The sequence below is a fragment of the Syngnathus leptorhynchus genome, chromosome 11, assembly GCF_054491065.1.
Source record: "Syngnathus leptorhynchus isolate UIUO chromosome 11, UIUO_Slep, whole genome shotgun sequence".
Taxonomy (NCBI): Eukaryota; Metazoa; Chordata; class Actinopteri; order Syngnathiformes; family Syngnathidae; genus Syngnathus; species Syngnathus leptorhynchus.
Genome location: NC_141205.1, coordinates 10,548,753 through 10,571,122, shown reverse-complemented (window position 1 = coordinate 10,571,122; position 22,370 = coordinate 10,548,753). Strand labels below are relative to the sequence as shown.

The window sequence follows — 22,370 nt, the reverse complement described above, 5'->3', positions numbered from 1 at the left end:
GCCAGGTTTTAAGAACATATCTGTTACATTATCTCATCAAAATGCCGAAAAGATAAAGACAAAAAAAATACACACAAGTGAAAATAAAAACAAATATGAAAAATGATCATTGTAAAATGTAATTAAAGAATATTTCGCTCGATATTTATTCGTATTTATATATATGTTTGTATTAATTACCACGTTTATTTTTTATTTCAAAATATTTTTTTGTTTTACTTTTATTTATTTAATGCACTGTTTTTTGTTCACAATTGGTGTGGTTGGGCACCTAACAATTGTATACACGGCATTAAAAAAATCCAATTTGCACAACAATGACCACTTAAAAATAGCCATAAATGCATGCAGCATTCATTGCAAACTGAACATTTTTATTCATACCAGTAAAATATAGAACATTTGTATAAAAACAAAAGGTGTAGAAAAATTATACAGAAAATATAACACTTGGCTTTTTGTCTATTATAGTTATTGCTACGTACTGTCTTCGCTTTTCCATTTGCTCAAGGTGATATTCTTTTGCCAGCAAAAAAGTCCCAAAGAAAGGATGAAAACAAACACACGTCAAAGGCAGCATCCGTGAAGTTCATTCATTAGAAAAAAAACAAAAAACCCAAAACATTTTGTACATTGTAATGAACAGTACTATGGGTCCATATTTTAATATTGTTAGTGTTTTAAGCGGTGCGTTCTCTCAGGCAGTAAGAATGTCTTTGGTAACTCGCTCATATTCTGCAATCCATTCATACATACGTGGCCTTTAAAGTCCAGCTGCTGTGTTGCACGATTTGGGGAAAAAAAAAATATATATATATATGATGGCATCTTATGTTATTGCAGTGACGCTAATGCAAGCAGTCTGCGGCCGGTCAGTGCAAAGCCACAATGTGAGTGATGTGTTTCCCTACTGGCAAAGGCGTACCCCAATGCACCACGTTTTCGTCACAATTGTAGCCATTCGTTTTGTTATACCGCTAGTGAACTGGAGCCTATCCCAGTTAACGTTTGATGAGAGAAGTGTGGTCCACCCTGGAATGGTCTCCAGCCAATCACAAGGCACAAAAAGACAAACAAATCAGTTCAATTCACACCTATGGACAATTTAAAGTGAACAGTTTTTTTTTTTTGCTTCCTCAGTAAATGGTTGGCACTTAGTAACGGATGTGTTTGTTCATTGATGATAAATTGAAGCAAGTGGAGGCAAGTATGCACCGGAGTTAGCAACTATTCTGCAACCGACTCTGAACCGCTGCCTAAAAAAAAAAAAAGGTCAAATGACACAACTCTACATGAATGCTATGAAGTTTTTCCCATCCAATGAAAAACAATATTTGGACATGACAGTCAGTTGAAATTTTGTCAAATGCCTGTCTCCCTTTGCAAAATCAACAGCAGAGGGAATAGTCGCACACATGCTAAAGGCTTGAGGCAATACAGCTGCTGGTGTGGAGTGCAAAGGCTATATCGTGTCATTTGAAAACTGCAACCTGAGTGTCTTGTTTGATAGGCTAGGCATGTACTGGACAATACATTGTGTGGAAATACTGCTGGCCCACTAAAATTAAGAGTTAGTAGCACATATTTGTTAGCCCATTAAAAGAACTTCATCATTCAGTATTCAAAAACGTGAACATTGATAAAAAAAAAAAAAAAAGCGTCATCACGAGGCAAAAGGTTTGCCCGCCGTCTTAGTGCCGTATACACAACATATTACAGCATAAATGTTTATTTACATCGTATCCTTCGAGTCACCATTGTTGCCATTGGAATGCCCCATCTTGAGGAAAATAATAGAAGCAGCTCCGTTTTTAATATGTGACATCTCAGTTTGAATTTAGATATTGACTTTTTTTAATATAATGTTTTGATTGTTAAAAAGATTATTCAGAAAATTCAGCAGGATTTTTTTTTAAAAATGCAGAATATTTAAATTCAAACTCCAAAATTGAAATTGTAACACTGATATAGTAAATCCAAATTTCAATTGGGAAAAACTCAAATTCACCTGGCGCATGTATAATTAGGAAGAAAGGCAGCAACGGAGGCACCTTTGGTTCTAAAGTTCTGGCAGAGGGGATCTTCATTCAAGCCCATATTATTATCCATGCAGCAAAGATATCCAGATGGTAAACAATCTTCAGTCAGTCCCACATCCTTACTTAATGTAAAACATGTTTCTTGTCCATGACAAATAATCCACAAAAAAAAAGTATAGTTCCCCAAACTGGACGAGTATGTGCTGGTAAAACCGTGGCTATTGGGCAACATAAAAATCAAGTTCTTTGATTGTAGACCTGGCGTGGTCTGTTATGATAAAGTGTTTAGGTACTTGTTTTCTCCTGCCAATGAGGTGAGCATGGATGTCATGTCACCCACCGCCATGTTGGACAAGGTAACGGAGGTCTGCGGGGTGGTGAGGCGTGAGGATGTCTGCGAGGATGACCCCGGCAGACCTTGAATGGGATGGTTGATTGGACTAAAGGAAGAAGGCTCAGCATCATCAATAATGGAGGTGAAGTCTATGCGAGCATTGTCCAGGTCCAGGTTTTCCAAGGCGTTAGGAACTGGGCCGGACTCAGAATAGGGTGCCATGGGAGCGGATTTTGTACCGGCTGTCGGGTCTACGTTGGCTCCCATGCCGTGTTGTTGGGGTAGACAATGTCCATTTTGGGTATCCATGTGTTTCTCCATGTCCATATGGACTTGGCCTGAATAGTAAACATTGTTATTGGAAGGGGCGAACATTTCATGTCGTGGTTGCTGCGGGTGCTGGACCGGAGGCAGCCGGATGGCTCTTCGCGGGCTGGACGTAGGGTGCGCCGGGCTATTGTGTTGCGGACTCCCCATGTAGCCTCCTCCTACTTGTGTCAAGCTGTTCTGGCGACTCAGAGGTTTCCGTCCTTGAGGAGGTGGCCTTGGGACTGCCATCTCCTGATTGTAGCAAGAGCCCTGGAGAGCCATCACCTGTTGGTCACCGGAACCACGGCTGTGCGTCGGAGGGCTCATGACGAGGTTCTGGTTAGGATAGGAAGGGTATGACTGGCTGGAGTACAGGTTCTGGTTTTGGTGCTGAGGACTGTTTTGTATCATTGATGCCTGGCCGGCCAGATCCATGTTATCAGAAAGTGGAGGTGGTTTTATTGGACTCTGCTGCTGTTCTTGTTGCTGCTCCCACATGAGCGCTTGCTGAGACTGCACATAGTTTCTCACCATCATCTCTTTGACCTGCATCATGGGGGTTTCAGATCTCTGGCCTTCCGAAAGAGCGGTACCAGCGCATCCCAAAGTCATTCCCCCACCACTGGCAAAGTTATGGTTCTGTCCTTGAAAGTCACAGCTGTTTGCGTTCCTCACCATAGCTCGGCCAGCAGTCTGTGGAGTATAGCCTTGAGCTTGGGCCTGCTGGAGGAGGAGCCGCTGCTGCTGCTGCTGCTGCTGCTGCTGCTGCTGAAGCTTAGCACTTTGACAGGCATCAGCGCCCCCCATGCCGGGGTGGAACTGCTGCTCAGGCTTGATGCTGAGTTTATGCACCCCCTCTGGATTTTTGTAAAGACCTGTCTGATTGTTGAAGTGAACTTGTGTCTGTTGAGGCTGCATACTTGCTTCTGTATATGACAAACTGCGCTGGTTCTGGAGAGAGCTTTGAACCTGATTGCGTCCGTCGCGCCATTGATTGGTTCCGCCCTCACCCCCCTGCCCCAAAGTCGGATATTGGTGACCTGACGGACTTAGCTGACAGTTGCTCATGCTGTACTCGGCTTGTTGAAGAAGTGTATTGGACATTCCTTCCGGGTGAACGGGCCTTGCTTGACCCATGGGATTCCCACTCATCCTTGGAGTGACTTCCCCTCCTTGGTTCTGGTAATGTCCCTTCATGTAATTTTGCTCGGGGCAGCCCAGGGAGTCATGGCTCGGAGACAAGTGATTTGAAAGCAGTCCGCCACCTCCTCTGATTGTCGGCTGCTGCTGGTATCCCATAAAGCCCCCCTCTCCGGGTGGAACAATCATCGAACGGTCTCTGACATCCAAAGGGGGTAGCTGGGGCTCCATACTCATGGACTCCATCATGACGTTCTCCGAGATGCTCGGGGGCCGAGGGGAATACATGTGGCGGGCGATGCTGGTGCCGCGGTGGTCCTGGTGTTGTAAGGCATTTCTTCGGCCCATCATGGATACATTGTTGAGGCTGTTGAACCGTTTCGGGAGGGCTAGTGGGTCCGCTGCGGCCGATCTTACCGGATCACTAGCCCTCCTGTTGGTGTTACCCGGAGCCTGGTGAGGGTAGATCACACCCGTGCCGTACTCTGTGTTGGCGCTGTGTCGACGTGGAGGACCTTGCTGAAGGAAAGGACGCAGAGGTTGCCCCTGGTACTCGGCCAAAACACCCGCTCTTCTGCCGGGAGTGGGTGGCTGATCCATCCCGGGTAAGGGAGTCGGTGGTGGGCCACCAGTGGCTGCGGCATACTTGGCCTTCAGACTGTACTGCTGGGCCGGTGTCAGATTCGAAAGACCCGGCAGAGCGCCACCTCCTGGACAGGGGCCCCCTCTACGACCGGTCTCAGGGGAGAGGGGATCCCCGATGCTCTGATCTTGGCCAAGGAGGTGGCATCCGCCCCCGGCTGCCGCGCCCATCTGAGAGACGTCGCTGGAGCGACGGCTGGACAAATAGGGCGACACCATAGAAGAGCGACGGCTGACGGTGTAGGCGGAGCTCAGACTGCTCGTCCCGCTTCCTCTCCGATCGTTGGCATTGGCGCCGATAGAAGCTCCGCCTCCGACCTCATGGTTAGATAGCTCCATGACACGCCGATTTGAAAGGAGGGGAGATGAGGCGCACATTCCCATAGAATCTCCCGAACCTGAAAATTCAGACAAAACAGGTTAGGAATACTTGAGTGACGATTAAAGGCCAAATATTTCAGGAAACAAAATTGTTTGTTAGTGTCACACAGGACATACAAGGAAGTGCAGGTAGCTTGTTAGGAAGACAACGGCTGGGGGGTGTCGGTCGGCGGATTTGCTTCAGCTTGTCGATCTTGAGGTTCTCCAGCCTCTTGAGAGCCTGCGCCGACATTCCTAACGTGGCTGCCGTGATCCCTGGCTCGCCTCTTCCTCCCCCGCCCGTTCCACCGTCTTCCAGGGCCGTGAGGTCTTCCAGGCTGCCCGCCGCGTTCACGTTCATCTCCACACCGCTGTCGTTGTTGTTGGTGCTGCCCAGCGGGGAACGCTCGCTGCTGCAGGAGGATTGGCCGCCAGGGCTTGGCTGGGATTTCTGAAATAGATAGAATTGTTTGACTTAGGTGATCATTTTTCCATGTCGACTAAGATTTGACTCATGTTGCAGTAACCCAGACATTACGGAGCGTTGAAAAAAAAGTCCCTCACCAGAGCGGCATCTGGAGCCATTAATTTGCAGTCCTCTCGCCGTTTCTCCTCCTTTTCCAGCACCAATTCGGTACCCGGACCTCCGGGGGTTGTGGCTGAGCCGGGCGGCCGAGGACCCGTGTCGCCTCGGTGCTTCTTAGTGATGTGGGCCTCAGGGCCGTGCACCGTCTTCACGTGTTTACGGAGCGAGCTCGGGTCCGTGTATCGCTTGGTGCAGCCAGGAATCTTGCAAACGTAGGGTTTCTGGACCACGGGAAAATCCAAGTCAGTACAGAAAAAGATCCTAAAGCCAGAGTCCTGGATCATTTTGTGCTACACCACCTCATTGGAGTGCGTTCTGTTCTGGTGCTTAGCCCGGTCGGAGGCGTTGGAGAAGGCCTTGTTGCAGCCCTCGTGTTCGCAAACGTAGGGTTTCTCCCCGGTGTGAGAGCGCAGGTGCGTCTTGAGGTTCTCCAGACGGGAGTATGCCTTGTTGCAGCCTTCAAACTGAAACATTGCAGATAATAAGTTGTAGCATTTTATAGTCTTCTTTAAGTTCAAGACTCCCTTCATCATTTTAAATAATTATAAAATAGAAATAATGAATAAATAAAAGTATATTTTTGGGAGAATTGCGTGTACTCACAGTACACTTGTGTGGCTTCTCTCCCGTGTGCCTGCGCATGTGGACCACCAACATATACTGGGCCTTGAAGGGCCGCTGCTCGCGAGAACACTCCTGCCAGTGGCACACAAATTCTTTCTTCTCGCCGTGGATGTGCTCGTTGTTGATGTGCTGCATAGAAGGAAGAAGGAACAAAAAATTGGGGCATTTTGAACACATTCCATGTTGCTTTTATTTGCATTGGTTCTTACGTGAACAAGTTGGTCCTGCGTGTCAAACTCCTTGTTGCAGCTCTCCCAGTGGCAGTTGGTTTCATAGACCACCTCCGGTTCGGGCTTGCCATCCTCTTTGTCTAAGTCGTCTCGTCCGTCCAGGAGACACAAGAGGGGGTCCTAATTGATGAAACATAAGCAAATCAGACAACAAAAATCTTACAATCTTTTCTCTTATCAGGAAATTTGATTTATCTTACATAAACAAGAAAAAAAGTTCATTCCAGCAATATTTAGATAAGTATCTTCACAACATATTTGTATTGAATTTAAATCATACACTAAACCCATCTTTCAACACTGGCCCATTTATGAAATATGTATTTTCCCTTTCTCTGGTCATTTTCTTTCTTCGGTACTTCTTTTTGTAATAACTAATGGTAAGAATCGGGAGACCATTAAAAAAAAATATCTGACTATTACTTAAACATCTATACGTACAAATACAGATTTAGAGAAATGTATTGGTTCATAACTGCAACAAGAACTTCTAAAATAAAAAGGCAGAATATCGGCTCTGGTGGTATACATAATGTTATGACCAGGAGCTGTATTTTTCGGTCAGCTGGTTCTACGTAGTACCTGAGTGCCGGTGGAAGAAGGGCTGGTCACATCTCCCTCAGACCTCTCCTCCAGGGTCTTCACGTTCATGCCATCCATCACCATTCCCAAGCCAGGCTCTGTCTTCAGCTATAATATACGGCACATAAAATGCACTCATTAAAACACTCTTTGTCGCTTTTGTGGCATCACGTTTCCTCTCAGCTGTCATACAGCAAATAGATAACGCATCGAGATGTGCTCAGTCTTACTTGTCCGTGTTTGGGTGGAGGATGGAGACGTGGGTTGTGGGCGGGCAGTCGGGAAGCCTGGCATGGGCCCGGTGTGTGAGGCGTGCCCCCGCCGACTCCCCCGTACATGGAGCCCTGAGGCCTGGATTGGCAATTGATATTGCTGGAATAGCCCAGAGATGGACTGCAGCGAGACACAGAATGTCACATTAATAAAAAATGATCATGGCCATTTTGGAATACTAAATAATATTTCACAGTATGCATCGTAATATTGTTTTTCTATTTTTATTGGGAAGAAAAATTGTTGACAGTTAAAATTCCCCACAACGAAATGAGTTTTGAAATTGGTGTGTGGCTTAAAAAAAAAAAAGTTTGGAAAAAGCTGTATCACAGTATTGTAGCGCTACTAGGTGGAAAAAATGTGAACTACACCTTCATATTATTTATTAATTATTTAAAAAGGTCTATGGCACATGACCAATTTATTTTTGAATTTTTGTGTAAGTCTACTACCAAACCAACAACCAGCAAAAAAAAAAAAACCCTACAACTTCCGTCTATATTCTACATTATGCCACAATAATATGTAGACTGTTGCGTGATGTCTGACCTCATGGCGCTGACAGACAGATGGCCATACGAGCTGGACCCGTTGGGCGTGCAACGAGCATTGACGAAGGCCACAAGGGAGTTGGGTGATGTTCGGATGACCGTCTGTAGGTCCACGCTGGGATCGGACAGTGGCGAGATGGACAGCGCTCGCTTCTTACTCAACTTAAGCATGGAGCGTGGCGTGGAGAACCTAGAACCTGCTTCAAAGGGACGTCGCTAAAAATAAATCTGCCCATAATAGCCAGCCACACACCTTTGCTTTCTTACCGTCACCTGAGCCAATCTGAGCTGAGGCCGACTGGCAGAAGTTGTGATGGGAGGACATCATGTTGTTCTGGTTACAGTAGGGGGCGCTGTTGCCTGTGAAAAGATTTAGTGTCCTTGGTACTAGCACTGAAGCACCAGTATCATCCCACTTCCTTAAGTATATGCCAAAAACTCAAGCATCACCAGGTTGACCATCACAGAAACTTCACACAAACCTTCCATGGATGCCATGCTCCTGTGGCTCATCATACTGAGAGGGGGCGGGGCCTGGGGAGGCCTCATGTATTGATCCAAGCAATGGCCGATGCTCTGCGTAGATCCCGGGCCTGGCCCGTGACCCATACCAGGAGTCATGGGATTGTACATGGCTCTGCAGTCCTGGGGAGGGCTGCTGATGAGTGGGCCTCGCAATGACGGGACGTCGCTGTATGGAGACTGGTCCGAGGGCAGTAAGCTATTCAAAACAGCCAGGAATTAGTTCAATAGATGAAGTAGAATGCCGTTATTCCAAATGACAGGAAGCTAAAGTACTCATACTCTCTACTTAATTAAAGAGGCACTAACTTAAAAAAATATATAAAATTCTGATTAATACTGTGGAATATGAATTAAGCTTTATTCATCCTAGGGGGGGGGCATTTTGTCACATGCTGTCGACTAAAAAAGTTGCTCAGGACTCAGGGAATGACCAAACAGGTGAGCTGAGATTGGCCCAGTCCAGTCCAGTCCAGGGTCTTACTGACTTCCCTCAACATAACTAAGATTGCATTGTTTCCTCTTCCCCACTCGAAGGCCAACTGTCATTGTTTTGCTCATCGCTGATAGAAATCCCAATTTGGAGACGTTTACTTGAGAGTTTCTTGAATTTCAGCATAATTCAAGAAATAAACTCTTTATCCATCCGCCCATCCGTCCATCCATCCATCCATCCATCCATCCATCCATCCATCCATCCATCCATCCATCCATCCATCCATCCATCCATCCATCCATCCATCCATCCATCCGTATACCTTGTCCTAATCCTCCCTTTCAGCTCTGTGAGTCTTTGAGCACAACCTGTATTCTCCATTGAAGCTTAATCTGCACCCTCTAATCCCCCCCCCGAATGCAACTCAGCGCCTCTTTTCTCTTCTGCCATTCAATCTGTTCAGTTTCTCGGTTTCTCCCTCTGGCCCCTCGGATCCCCCTCCTTGCCTATCTCCCTCTATCTCCTCGGCCTTGCTCAACGGCCCGGCCCGTTGACTCAATGCGGTAACCTGAGCGGGGCCGCGGGCTGCGGGGCAGTCATGCAGAGCGCAGCGGGGGCCGGTCAGCCTGTAATTAGCAGCTGTCAGAGAGGCAGAGTCCGCCCCGCAACCTGGGTGGCATGGGGAACCGAGGGGATGGGAGGGGAGGAGGATCGCTGCAGAGAGCGAAGAGTGTGAAGGCTGAGCTCGTCCCACAACAATTGCAGTGGCACCCTCAAAAAAAAAAAAAAAAAAAAAGTGCAGGCCCAAAATAGAAGTAGCTTCTAAGATGTCACCGTGACCGATACGAAGTTACAATGACGTAAGAAAAAGAGTCTTTAAAATGTGACTTCTTACTGTCCGGGGGAGGTGTCATAGTGATACAGCCCCTGGTGCGGTTGCATGTCCACTGGCATCGGAGCTCAGAGACGACCGACTGCTCCCCTCACACCACCGACCTGCTGGCAGTCCAAACACAAAGACCCATGCGAGTAAGTTCGGGCCGGCCAGACCCGACCCGCCGCCAAACCAAAACAAACCAAAGTGGACCAAAATACCCCAGAAGGACAGAAACAATTGTGGATGCGTAGGACGTTAATAACAGAGCAAAGTAAACAAGACAAGGCCCGCTCCCAAAGATGGAGTTTATTTTAAAAGCGACGCTGGCTAGAAAATGCATTATATTATATTAGAAGTACGTACAAGTAGGAATTAACGCAGGAATAACTGACATTCAAAGCCACACCATTAAACTTTTACTGGAACCCAAAGGAACTCCTATATATACATACTGCATGGGAAAGGGCTGTAATTTGACCCCATTCTTTGCAAACCAATACATTTGAAACATTCTGATGCGACTACATTTGTTTTTCTCTCCTATTTATAATAGCGGTTGATCAGCATACAGATTTGAAGGGGAATGTTTGGGAAAAAAAATGTTTGGTAAATGCTGGGTCAATGTATTTAATTTACAATAAGAAATTAAAAAATATATATGTACATGTAGTTATGAATACTAAGCGTTATAGAAAATGAATGGATGGATGAAAAAAAAATCTAAATTAAAAATAAATTGGGTCACCAGTATATAAGTCATTACAGTTGATAATAAAATATAATTTTCAAAATTTTTATTTGATTTATTTATTTTTTCCACCAAAACCACTGAGGATTTGCCGTGGTAAATATTGATCAAATTTAGCATTTATAATTGTCCGTCCCGACCTTTGGACTCATAGATCTTTGGAGGCATCTTGGGGTCTTTCAGAAAAAGAAATCAAAACCTACTGATGCTAATTCTTTTACTCAACACCTCTGACCCGGCCTTTCGTGGAGCCAGACCGATCACGTTGCTACCGTTCATGTGACGATCGTCGAAAAAAGTCGAGATGAAAGCGTCCGCCTGCTGTTGCCAAGACGGTTATGTGGCCGTGCGAGTGTTAAAAGGGCAGCAGGGAACCGTTTAAGCCCCTCGAGTCACCTTTGGGGATTTGGAGTGTAAAGTTAGCAAACGGCTAAATGACATTGGCGGCCCCGTGGTGGTAATTGCATGTATTTGCCACTGGCTTGACATGTATGTATGATAATTAGCTGCGAGTGCTAAATAGAGATCTCGCCGTGCACTTCAGCTGTCCAGAACTCGTAAATGCCACGATGGGGCGCTTACACACACACACACACACACACACACACACACACACACACACACACACACACACACACACACACACACACACACCTGTCAGTCTCGCCGATGGGGTAACACAATAATAAAGTGTCCAACAAGTCTGGAGAGGCCGCGACACTACTGTATAAGTGTGGAGCCAGGTGCCAGACGAGTGTGTGTGCATGTGTGTGCACGTGTGCTTGTGTGTGCACGTGTGCTTGTGTGTGTCTTTGGAAAGATAAATGAGCCTCAATAAAATTGAAAATGACCTGCACATGAATTAAGCCACTGAGAACAAGTGCAATGACACTGGTACAGACTTGTTGCATGAATTGATGAAGCCTGAGGTCAAACATTTTCAGCCAAATTCGTACTTTTGCAATCAAAATCTAAAATGAAAAGATTTATAATTGGCCATCATTTATGAAGTTGAGGAATTTATTTTATTTCTAATTGTATCTATTTATTCACCCTATTAATCTAATCTTTAGTTGAAATTTATTATATTTAGCTACACGTTTATTTTTTGTGTACATCTAAATTCATAAATTAAAATAAAATCAAAAATTAAATGTAGAAGAAACATATGGATTATGAGTCGCAACGTTACACAGATTTTAGTCCTCCACAATTTAGCAATGGCCAACACTGGAAGCTTGACCCTTGTTCCAAATTAAGCACGTACAAGAAAGGTGAGAACATTTGAGCTCCAAGTCAGCGCTCATGTTTTGTAGCACAACAACCATCGTTTTGAGTTGAGATGTCATAGCTTGACAAATTTACAGAATACCGCCCCACACTGAGTTTTTGTCCACCCTTGACTTAGCAGGTTGGCTCAGTGAAGCTCCGACATTTTTTTGGAGCCTTTCAACGCCTTTCCCATAGACAATGGGAATGTTCTTTGTATCATAGCGTAGTTCACCAAAAGCCGACTGTGGTTCGGCCTGACGTGTCAACAAGTGGAAAACGATGATTGCGATTGCGCAGGCTACAAGTTCAAGTTCTCAACAGATTAAACTCCACGATTGCGTTCGCTGTCTGCCATCTTTTCTCAACTGTGTATATCTGTCTGCTATCTCCCGCTGGCTCCACCCTCATTCCTCCTTCTCTCGTTCTCTCTCTCTGGGCCTCGTCCCCCCCCCCCCCCCCCCTCCTTCTGGCGGCGGTGCAGACGAGGTGGGTGTTCTCTGGACTGTTATGACTTAGAGAGACGATAATGGCAGCTATAATGTAGCCAGCCGTTCCTGATGTGGCCGGCCTTGCGGAGGGAGGACGGTGTTGTGTTAAGGCTGGTGGGCGGAGGGACCCTCATCCAACCACAAGGGCCAGAAGACCCTGCCCTCTCATTCCTTTGCTCTTCTCCGCCCTCCAACCTCCTGACTTTTTGCGGCCCTCTTGTTTTCCTTCAGTGGTAAACTTTGTTTTTAAATTCTGGTTTTGTTTTGCTAACGCCACCCCACCCGACACGGACTCTCAAGGGCTTGCCCCCCCCCCCCCCCCCCACGCCTCCTCACTCGCGTTCCCCATTTACCCTCCCCTCTGTTTTTACCCCTTTTACTCAGTGAATTCCTCGCAGTTGCTGTAATGTAATGGGACGGCGGAGGGGAGGGCGAAAGAGGGGGGGGGGGGGGCACTATGTGACCACCGAGCTGGAGACATCACCGTAACGTACTTTGTACAATAAGCCTTGACTCACTGACCTGCCGCCGACCAGATTAGTGTCACTTTGACTTCCATTCGGCGTCATGGAAATGACTTTGATTCCCCTTTCTGCTTTAGCGTGACACTCACAAGATATTAAACAAGGCTAAATATCATTGTGAAAATGGATTTCAAAATTGGTGCTGTTTTGGTACCCCTGAAAATAACTGACATCAAAAGAAACTTTTGAATGACTCCAGTCAGTTCCATAAATATTGGGACACATGCTCCCAAATATGGTATTGTATTTCTGTTTCTAAAACACATCTGCAATTTGTGAAATGATTTCATAACTACTAACACCCAACGTGAAAGTGTCATCATAATCTTCAATGGTTTTCTTAGCTTTGCTCTCTCAGGTTAGAGAAAGCCGCAAATCATCGTGTGCTGAAAAGATGACAGAATAGTCCAAGCTGATGTTTACTAGACTCGCTTTGTGGCTTAGCCCAGTCATCAAATAGACTAATTCACACCTCGACTATTCAAGTATTGTAAACATCGGCTGCTGATATGTCTCTGTTGACCTTCTCACACTGTCAAAATGAAGCGTTGATCCCTTGTTGTTACACAGCCAGAGCGACTGATGACAGACATGACGACGGCACCGCTTCCGACTTTGCTCATGACGACACAGTAGCGAGATGAGATCAAACGCTGGCGCTACTTTGTGGAAGAATTGAGCTTTATGTTCCATCCCCGACCCCGAAATTATGACTTTCAAAAATAATATTACTTGCAAACCTTCAAAGTGCATTATACACAACTTTTTTCTTTCAAACGTAAACCTTTTGTGTGCTGGACTATTCATTGTAACTTTTCTTCTGCACTACTTCAATGCTTCTTTGCAGGCCACCCAGCCGTCTAGCTGCACATACCTGCGGTTTCCTGCACCCCACTCCTCCGCCACTCCTCCTGCCTCCCCCTGACACACGCACACACACTTTTCCCCCGTCGACATGTCCAACATGTATGAGCAACGTTGGCTCTTGTCTTGTCTTCCCCTTGTCAATTTTTCTTGTTCTTCTGCACGTGTGTGTATTTTTCCCAGATTCTTTTCAAAGCAAAAAAGGCAACTTTTGAGCCTTAATACTCCACGTTCACACACGTATGCACATTAAGCTCTCTCTCTACACATATATACATATGCCTATATATATATATATTATATATTCATTCCTCTAGCTATCCAATCTAATCTGACTATCTAGGTAGAGTGCCGCTGAAAACTACAAATATTTCTTTGAACTCCTTATAAGGAGAGGTGCCGGAGGAAATGGGGCTAAGAAAAAAACCCGACAACAGCGGAGGTGGGCGAGAGTGATAAATGCATACAGCAGATGAGGAGAGCTGAATTCACACAGCTGGCTCGCAGCTGCGGACGGCAGCTTGCGGTAATGCTAATCTATAAACAACAAAGGAAGAACGTCGGGGAAAAAAAGACATCATAAATCCTCCACTTTGTCTAATTAATTATCATTCTTCAGCGGAAAAGCTGGTGGAGCATTTCTTCGATGTCCTTGATCCGCTTTAAGGGTCATATAATAGTGCCACATTTGGCCTGCACTATCATGACCTTAAAATGAATATCAGGGAAATTGAAGAATGTCTTAAATGGCTTCAAAGTCTCTCGTAAACATCTACCACACTACTAGTAGTACCACGAGTCAACTACCTTCGAGTTTTGCCTCACTTGTAAGAAGTAGTTGAATGGCAAAGTTGTTTACTAGTTTGCAGAAATGTCGTACAGTCGTGTAAATAGTTACAAGTAACTCTACAAGTGTGCTGAATTGACTCACAAGTGAGGACAGAGTATTATTTTTCTTTTACTAGTGTCACGTTTGACCAACTTGTACGCAATCAAACAGTCTAGTAAAATACTGTGGGAGCAGTGGAAAAAAAAAAAATTACTATTGGTTCGCCTGGGCTCATCTTCGTCACCACCGAGCCTTTTTTTCCTCTGACACCAGCGGCTCAGTCGAACCTCAAACCAGATCATTATCCCGCGGGTTTATACAGGCACCGCAGTGATTATAAGAAAAATAATAATCCTAACAGTCTTGGGTGGGCAGGCCATATTTATAGGCGGGCTGCCGCTGCTACTTATATATTCCTTAGCTGCGCAACAGCTGGAGGAAGAGAGACATAAGGGCACCAGGGGATGGGAATGAGTGCGTCTGCGTGGGCGGATTCCCGCTGCATGTGTGCGGCAGAAAGCGGCAAAAGACCACGACGGCATACGCTGCAGGAATGACTGTGTGTGTGTGTGTGTGTGTGTGTGTGTGTGTGTGTGTGTGTGTGTGTGTGTGTGTGTGTGTGTGTGTGTGTGTGTGTGTGTGTGTGTGTGTGTGTGTGTGTGTGAGACAACCACCGGGCATGCATGACAACAACACAGAGGAGTAGCAGCCATGGATGCTTCATGTGGATTTTATTGTGCGTTAACTTTTGAGTCAGTTTAGTTATATTATGAAATGTGTCCACAGAGATGAATGGACACAAAATGGATGATCTTTGTGATGTGGTTTCCTTTCAAGTCTCTCAAGGAATCCCTCACGTCATTATGACGTCTTTCTACCAATGACCGTTTTGATAAATTTGCACCTGGCACGTGTTTTGAATGCGGTGCAAGCCCAACCTAAATTCCGTCTAGCTTGCTGGGACAGCAAAGATGTTATTTATTTATTTATTTATTTATTTATTTATTTATTTATGCATTTATGCATTTATGCATTTATTTATGCATTTATTTATGCATTTGTTTGTTTATGCATTTATTTACAAATTGTGTCCTATTGAGGCAGACAGTTTTTAACATGACTACTTTTTTTTTGCACTTGTAAGTTAAAAAGGTACTGAAGTTAAATATTATAATCAGGTTGCAATAAACCTGCCTTGTTCTTGCCATACACAACATGAGCTCTCCTCATGTGTGGTCCATCAAAGAGCATTGCTCATTAATCACCACTAATTATCTGCAACACACACACACACGCACGCACACACATACACGTTTTAGTGCCTTATTGTCTCACTGGCACGGATACACAACACACATACGGCACACACGTGTACTTCACTGTATGCATACACACACTGAAGTGATGTCCGACTGGAGTTGTGTGTGTGCGTGTCTACTCGTGTGTGTGTGTGTGTGATGTCCTACCAGGAGTGTAATTAAGAAAATTAACATCACTAAAAGACAACAAATGAGTCATTAGTAGATGGGAGGACGCTAATGCTAGTACTACAAACAATTACCCGTTTTACTTCTACTAGTCTTTATGATTTATGATGATATGTTTCATGCCACAAAAGTCTGTAAAATGTCTAAAAATATATCATTGTGAAATGTCTGGCAATTGAAAAAAATAGAATTAATAATTTAATGTCTTTAAAACTAATAGTTCTAACAGTGTAACGTCTGGCCATTTAAAATATTTATAAAATTAAAATGTTTGTAAGATGATTCTCTTCTTTTTAAAAGATTTTTGAACAAATTTAGTAATTGTAAAATATTTTGTTCAAATATATAATGGAAAAAAAGATCTCTATTCAAATTATGCTGATATTTTCCACTTTATATATTAGCAGTGGCAATAACGAACATTTTTATCTTTATTTTTTTTTAGTTAACAAAATAGAAACTTTGCGTGGGTCCAGAAAAAGTTGTCGATGCCACAATGCACTCACAATAGACCTAATGGCGATTTGCATGTAAAGCAAATTACACACAAGTGAACGCTAAAACAAGGATCTCTCAATCAAACAAAGAAAGAAGAAAAGAGAATGAGAAGCGAGTAAGTGTGAATCACTTGAGCAGAGAAAAAAAAAAAGGAAAAGCAAATCTGGCGTCCGTCATGTTGTTTTGTAGCGAATGACTCACCGAGTCTGTGTGTGGTATTCATGGCCTCCTTTCTGCTGCACAAAAGCAGGATGGAGGGAATCGGAGGGGGATCCAAAAGGGGAAAGAAAGAGAGAGTGACAAAGAAGAAGAAAAAGGAGCTGATGCTCGCAGACGAACAGAGAGAAAGAGAGCGAGGCTATGCTTGAGCGGATCTTTTGACTGACAAGAGAAGCACTGTTGGCGTCCCGTTTTGCAGACTGTATTGTGCCACCTGATCATCGCAGGGTCAGCGCCAACAAATATTCACAGCCGCTCGGTTTGCTACATCCTCGAAGGTTAAGTCATTCCTCGTGACATGAGAGCATATGCTGTATATAAAAAGTCTACACACCCCTGTTTTGTCATATGAAAACATGACACCAACATAAATCATGTAAAAAAAAAAAAAGTTCTCCGCCAGTAATGTGACCCATAAAACCGCTCATTAATTAAATTGAATTTAATCGGTCAATTGATCGGTTATCAAAATTTCATCCCGTCTAATATTGGATTCGACGGCAGCCAGAAAAAAAAAAAATCCATCTCGGTCGAGTATTATCGGTGAATTTTGGATGCTGGATTTCACTGGACAGGAAGTTCCACTAAATTGCCCTGGAAGGACAAACAAAATTCCACATCGGCTACGGAGGAGAATAATAAAAGGCCAAGGCATGTCTCATTTAAGGGCCAGCAGACGTTTGGTATTCATTACCGGCCATAAAGGTTGACAAAGAGAAGGCTCGCATGTCGTGGAGAAGAGTGGAGAGAAGAGGGGAACGTTGGAGTGCTTTGGCGAGCTTCAAGCCCAGAGTGGCGCAGAGCTGAAGCTGTTCCTGCACTCACCAAAGGGGGGTACCTGAAGAGGGCCAAACATTAAGCCGCGGGGTCCACGTTCTAGGACCCTTGGAGAGTTTGTCTTGTAATTGAGTCAATTGTTGACACCCCCCCACACCCACACTCTCCCCCCTCTTGCCCTGTTCAAGCTGCCTCAGCAAATCTTGCTTTAAAAGCCGGCTGAATAATTAATGCTTTCTCCATCCATCCATCTCGTTCTCCTCTTGCCCCTATCCTCCCCTCCCTCCCGCTCTTTACGTCTTTTCCGTTGTCACCCAGGATAATTGTACGTTGAGTCAAAGGCGGACCCGTTTGGGAGGGAGATCACCCCAAATCTTTTTACAAGCACCCTCCCCAACCATTTGTCACCCTCTCCTACATTCTCCTCCTTCTTCTTCATTCCTGCTTTTGTTTGTACCGTGGGATGAATTTTAATCACGCTCAACCTTCTCAGTTTATGACTCAAACTGTATGGACAGAAGACTTTGGGAATGTGAAGACTTTGTCTAAATATGATGTGGCGGAATCTTCTACACTAAACTCAGCTAAGCACACCCAAAATCCTTTTCCAAACTTCAGCTGCAATCATCAAATTATGTTCTGTTTTTGTTGGGCTCGGAAATGGAACTTTGAAAGATGCCATGATAGACAGTCCGCCACTTTATTTTTGTCATACTGCTCCTGGTTAGCTTTTGCGCTTGAACATAAACACAATGAGAAGTACGGCCTCCATCTTGTTTCCGTTTTTCTTCTTTGTAGTGGCAAACGTTCCTTAGTACCCAATCTAGACTATTGACCAGGGGATAATTTAGCACAGGCCAAATGTTTGTAACAACCAAGAGGACTGACTGGCGAGAACAGTTTTAAGGTTAGCGGTGTAGTGGGGGATGGGGAGGGCCGTCATTTTGAAATGCCTCCTTCATTTAAGAACACTTTGTTTGCGTACGGGCTCTACCGTGGCGCCTTTTCCCCCCTCCTGTTGTCTCGTTGTCATTCGCCGACTACGTAACAGGTGCTCTTAAAGACAATTGCGCTAGGGACTATAGCGTGACACAGAGCCACAGGAATGAGTGACAACGAGAAAATGATGACTCCCGCAAGAATGCAGTGGAGTGAAAAGGACAAACTTCCTGACAAGGACCGGCTAAAGTGCGACCCGAGCGTGATAGTTTTTAGTTTTACAAGCTTTGCCTCGTTTCCTGCCCACTGCACATTTGGCCTTCTGTGTTTACGAGGGCAAATTGGGAGCTTTAGCAGAAAGGTGTGGCGGCCATCTTGCATTTGTCTTTTTACTACAACATTGTAGTAGCAAAACTGATTTACTGGAGGAAGTTATCCAACATTTAAATGCTTCAAAGTCAGTTATTTTTATTTTGAATTGTACAGAAAATATACAGCCCAGCAAAACATTGCTTTTTATTTTGTTTACCTTTAATTGAGTGTGGCAAACAAATTGCAAACGGGTGAAAATCAAAAGGCCGCTTTGCTTGTTAAAGTCCGAATGAAAGAAAGCCATCAACGACTTGATCCACATGCTCACTGCCTGGCTAGGCTCCTCTCTCGTCCTTCTTGTCGAGTGTTTGTTAGGAAATCCTGAACAAACTGCGTCTGTTTGTCCTCACTTTGTCAATGACGGCTTTTTATAGACTTCTGCTATTGACAATCGCGCGACTCCTGATGGCCTCGCGCACACACTGGATAACACTGAGCAAATAGGTGTATGTACACATAATTCACAGAGCGCTCTCAACCACTCTCACTATGTCACAGCCCGAACGGGAGATGGCTCCATTAGAAAGATTACACAGTGTCTATTATACTTTAAAGGGATAGCGCTAGAAACAATCTGGCTAGATTATTTAAAATCTACGGAAACAATCTCTAACAACCTTGTTAGCCACTCAACAGTAATTGTTCATTATTTTTTGTCGTCATAAGAAGAGATTGATGATCTTATCTGTTAAAAATAATTTTAAAAAATGCAAATTTTGAGAAACAATAACTTCACCAGTAACTGAATCAGTTTCAAAAAAGTTGGTGAGTGCAAAATGAATCCCTCTCATTTAATATTAGTTGTTATTGATGATATTTAATTACTAAACAATATCAAATAAATCAAAATAATAAATGTAAAGCCCTGTCGCACTTGCGCAAATTGATGAAATTACCCGCACTCTCATATTTTACTGACAAAATGCAACCATTTAGCCATTTAAGGCCAGTCTTGTCCGGTTAACTAGACAAGAAGACAGTAGGACACTCCAGAATCCCTTGACTGACCCGTTCATGGCGAGAAAGAAAGTGAAAGGTAAAAGAAGACATGAGAAAGAGAGGCTGGGTAAAAAGACAAAACGCAAAGGGAACGGACCAGCGCTTGTGTGTCAATGGAGCAGATCATGGATGTCGGTAGGGGGCTCAGCCTTTGACACAATAGACCCCCAACTGAGCCGAGACCCTTAATACCCATACACTTATTTCACACATCTTCTCAAAGCACCCCTACAACCCCAATCCACTAGCCCACCCCAGCCTTTCAGCCTTGGTCCTCTGGCTCCAGTGACAGTAGCGAGAAATCCTGCGTGTTGCAACGGGAAACCCACACTGGGGCCATCGGGACACCTTGGCTTTGTTTATTAGTGAACAATGGTGACAAGTCAGGACGGGGGAGTGAAAGCTTCCTCCATCCTGGCAGGGAGCTGTTAAGAATGACAGCGGCATCAAGTGTTGGTGATAAATGGGTCATTAGCATGTGATCTGAGGTGAGGTGTGGGACTGCTAATGAGCCTCTGTATCAAAATCATAGCATATAGCATGGGGGGGTTCCAAATCTGTTGAGCAGTAAGTCAGCGTCCATGAAATGACGTATTAAGCACAGGAAAGTACTGTGACTGGTGAAGTATTTCAATTATGACATGTCAAACTGGATTCGTTTAAAATGTGGTTTTGATGGCGCATGTGTAATAAGAGAGGCGTGCAAACATTTCTTTTTCTCCTCAAAGAAAACATCTTTTGAAAAAGAATATTTGCCGGAGAGGAAAATTCTACCTCAACATCGCAGGCAGCTCCAGGGGATTTCTGGCTGTAACCCAAAAACATTGAAGGCACGGTAAAGAAGGCCGGGCTTTGTGGCCTTAAGCAACTTGGCAGTTTGTTATACGTTGACAAAATGGCCATTTTCCAACAACGTAGATCAGCGGCTGGAAGTACAACTGCTAGATTTTTCATATATAGCTATGAACCTGCCTACAACATTGATTTTACTTTTTCTCCTTCCATTTTAAAGTAGTGGAAAGTGAGAGAAATTTATCTGGTGGCGTTCACAGCCTAGCATTAGCATAACTAGCCTCTGGGTACCACAGGCTCTAGCGGGCTCCCCCTTCCCCCATTTACAAGGCCCTTCAGCAGCCAGCTGGTTGCTAGACAATGTGCTTGGTTATGTGGGTTATGTAAAGACCCTCGTGCACACAAAAGCCAGTGTGGGTGCCTGTTATGTGGCGCTCTTCAGAGCCCCGGGTCAGTTAGCAGAAGAGCTCTGGCGCTAGCACTCCAAGTTGAGAACGCTTCCTCTCCACTGTGTTTGCTGAGAGGAGTGGACACGTAAAGGCCAGTGAATTATCTGCCCGTCGTTAATTTCACTTAACCCAATGGCTTGTGAAAAAAAACAAAAAACAGACAAACCAAAAAACACTACTTGACAAAGGTTAAAATAAGACGCTTGTTGACCCGGAGACGTATCGCGGCTTGGATTTGTAAGGCCTGCACTTGTTTGCTTGTACCTAGAGTTCTTCTTTCTGTTTGTGTGTCTTGTTTAGACTTTTTTTCAGCATTTCCTGCAATAATATTTGAAAGTACACATCCATCCAGCTATCCATTTTCTGTACCGTTTCTGTACTGGGTCACTCGTGAGGTGGGACGTATCCTAGTGGACTTTGTGATAGAGAACGGCTCTCTAGCCACCTAAAAAAAAAGCCCAACATGAAAATACCTAAAAGCCAGAACCTCGAACCCACAACCTCAAAGCTTTGAGGCGGATGTGCTAACCACTTTAGCACTGTTTCTGCCTGAAGAACATACATAAGCATCAGTATGGGGTATTGGGTTATTTATTTATTCTTTTTAGAAATGTGTATGCTACTATGGATTAACAATTTGTGAATGTGTGTGCATTTGTGTGTGTGTTTTTGTGTGTGTGGGACAAGAAGGGCCCTCCGGCAATGACTAGTGGTAAGCCACACACCACAGACGCATCAACAGTCCGCCTCGATGGCCAACCAGCAGGACACTGAAGTAAAGCCACTTCGATGGCAAGCGAGTTTGACGACACGCTAATGAGAGACTTTCTTGTGAGTCGCAGTGAGTGAGCATACACGATTGGGAATGACTGAGTTCATATTGTTTGTTTCCCATTGCAATAAGAGAAGGTAAATATTTTAGCGTCTACTAAAAGTTTAATAGACGCTGCTTTCCCTGAGTGGAAAAGTTGTGTACACTATAGGCGACTTTGGTGAAATGCTGCTAAGTTTTCATCCAAAAATCTTCCGTCAGAAAGGCGGACTCAAAACCAAACGTCTTCAACAAGCTGCAGCATGCGAGCGTGCCGCTTGCAAACAGAGCGTCCCGTTGCCCCCGAGGCTCTGTCTCCATCCCACAGGAAGCCCGAGTGTGAGCCAGGACACACAAGGCGAGCGACGGTGGGGCTGGGCTGCGATGGGGGGGGAGGGGCGACGAGGGCTTTGAGACTCTTTAGGGCTGACTGACGGACTGGACTCTCCACTGACTGCATGGAAAGGAATCTCGTCAACTTGTCAGTTACCTTGTAGTTTTGCTCTTAAAAAGAACAGCCTGTGAGCTGACTTAAGGGATTTACGAGGCCATTCGAGGCATTTGGCTAGTTTCTTACGCTTTGACTTGTGTCCGCAAACTTTGAGATATCAGCGCTACATTCGTGATGGCGAATTCAATTCAAACTCACAATGACACAATTTGGCAAACAGTCTATAGTTTGCATTCATGCATTCGCGTTTGCAGATCACGAGCTCTGACTATCTCGACGTTAATATTTTGCTCAACACAACTGTCCAATAGTGACACAAACCCACCTAATTTCCATGTCTGAGGGC

The 22,370-nt window shown here is 44.7% G+C and overlaps 1 protein-coding gene across 4 annotated transcripts in view; it reads right to left on the bottom strand.

Moving 5' to 3' along the window:
• Positions 1-353: 353 nt before the first annotated feature.
• gli1 (GLI family zinc finger 1) overlaps positions 354-22,370 on the bottom strand; it is a 30,298-nt gene continuing 8,281 nt past the window's right edge. Inside the window, exons 2-13 of one of the 4 annotated variants that reach the window (XM_085924420.1) lie at positions 9,524-9,627; positions 8,153-8,391; positions 7,938-8,030; positions 7,669-7,870; positions 7,077-7,239; positions 6,847-6,954; positions 6,244-6,384; positions 6,014-6,163; positions 5,710-5,874; positions 5,389-5,631; positions 4,963-5,275; positions 354-4,862 (exon numbers count right to left, since the gene is read on the bottom strand). In XM_085924420.1, the coding sequence (XP_085780546.1) occupies positions 2,311-4,862; positions 4,963-5,275; positions 5,389-5,631; positions 5,710-5,874; positions 6,014-6,163; positions 6,244-6,384; positions 6,847-6,954; positions 7,077-7,239; positions 7,669-7,870; positions 7,938-8,030; positions 8,153-8,391; positions 9,524-9,582 (4,428 nt within the window). In that variant the 5' untranslated portion in view covers positions 9,583-9,627 and the 3' untranslated portion in view covers positions 354-2,310. The remainder of the gene's footprint in view (positions 4,863-4,962; positions 5,276-5,388; positions 5,632-5,709; positions 5,875-6,013; positions 6,164-6,243; positions 6,385-6,846; positions 6,955-7,076; positions 7,240-7,668; positions 7,871-7,937; positions 8,031-8,152; positions 8,392-9,523; positions 9,628-22,370) is intronic. The other 3 variants (XM_085924422.1, XM_085924421.1, XM_085924423.1) reach the window with 3 other exon arrangements.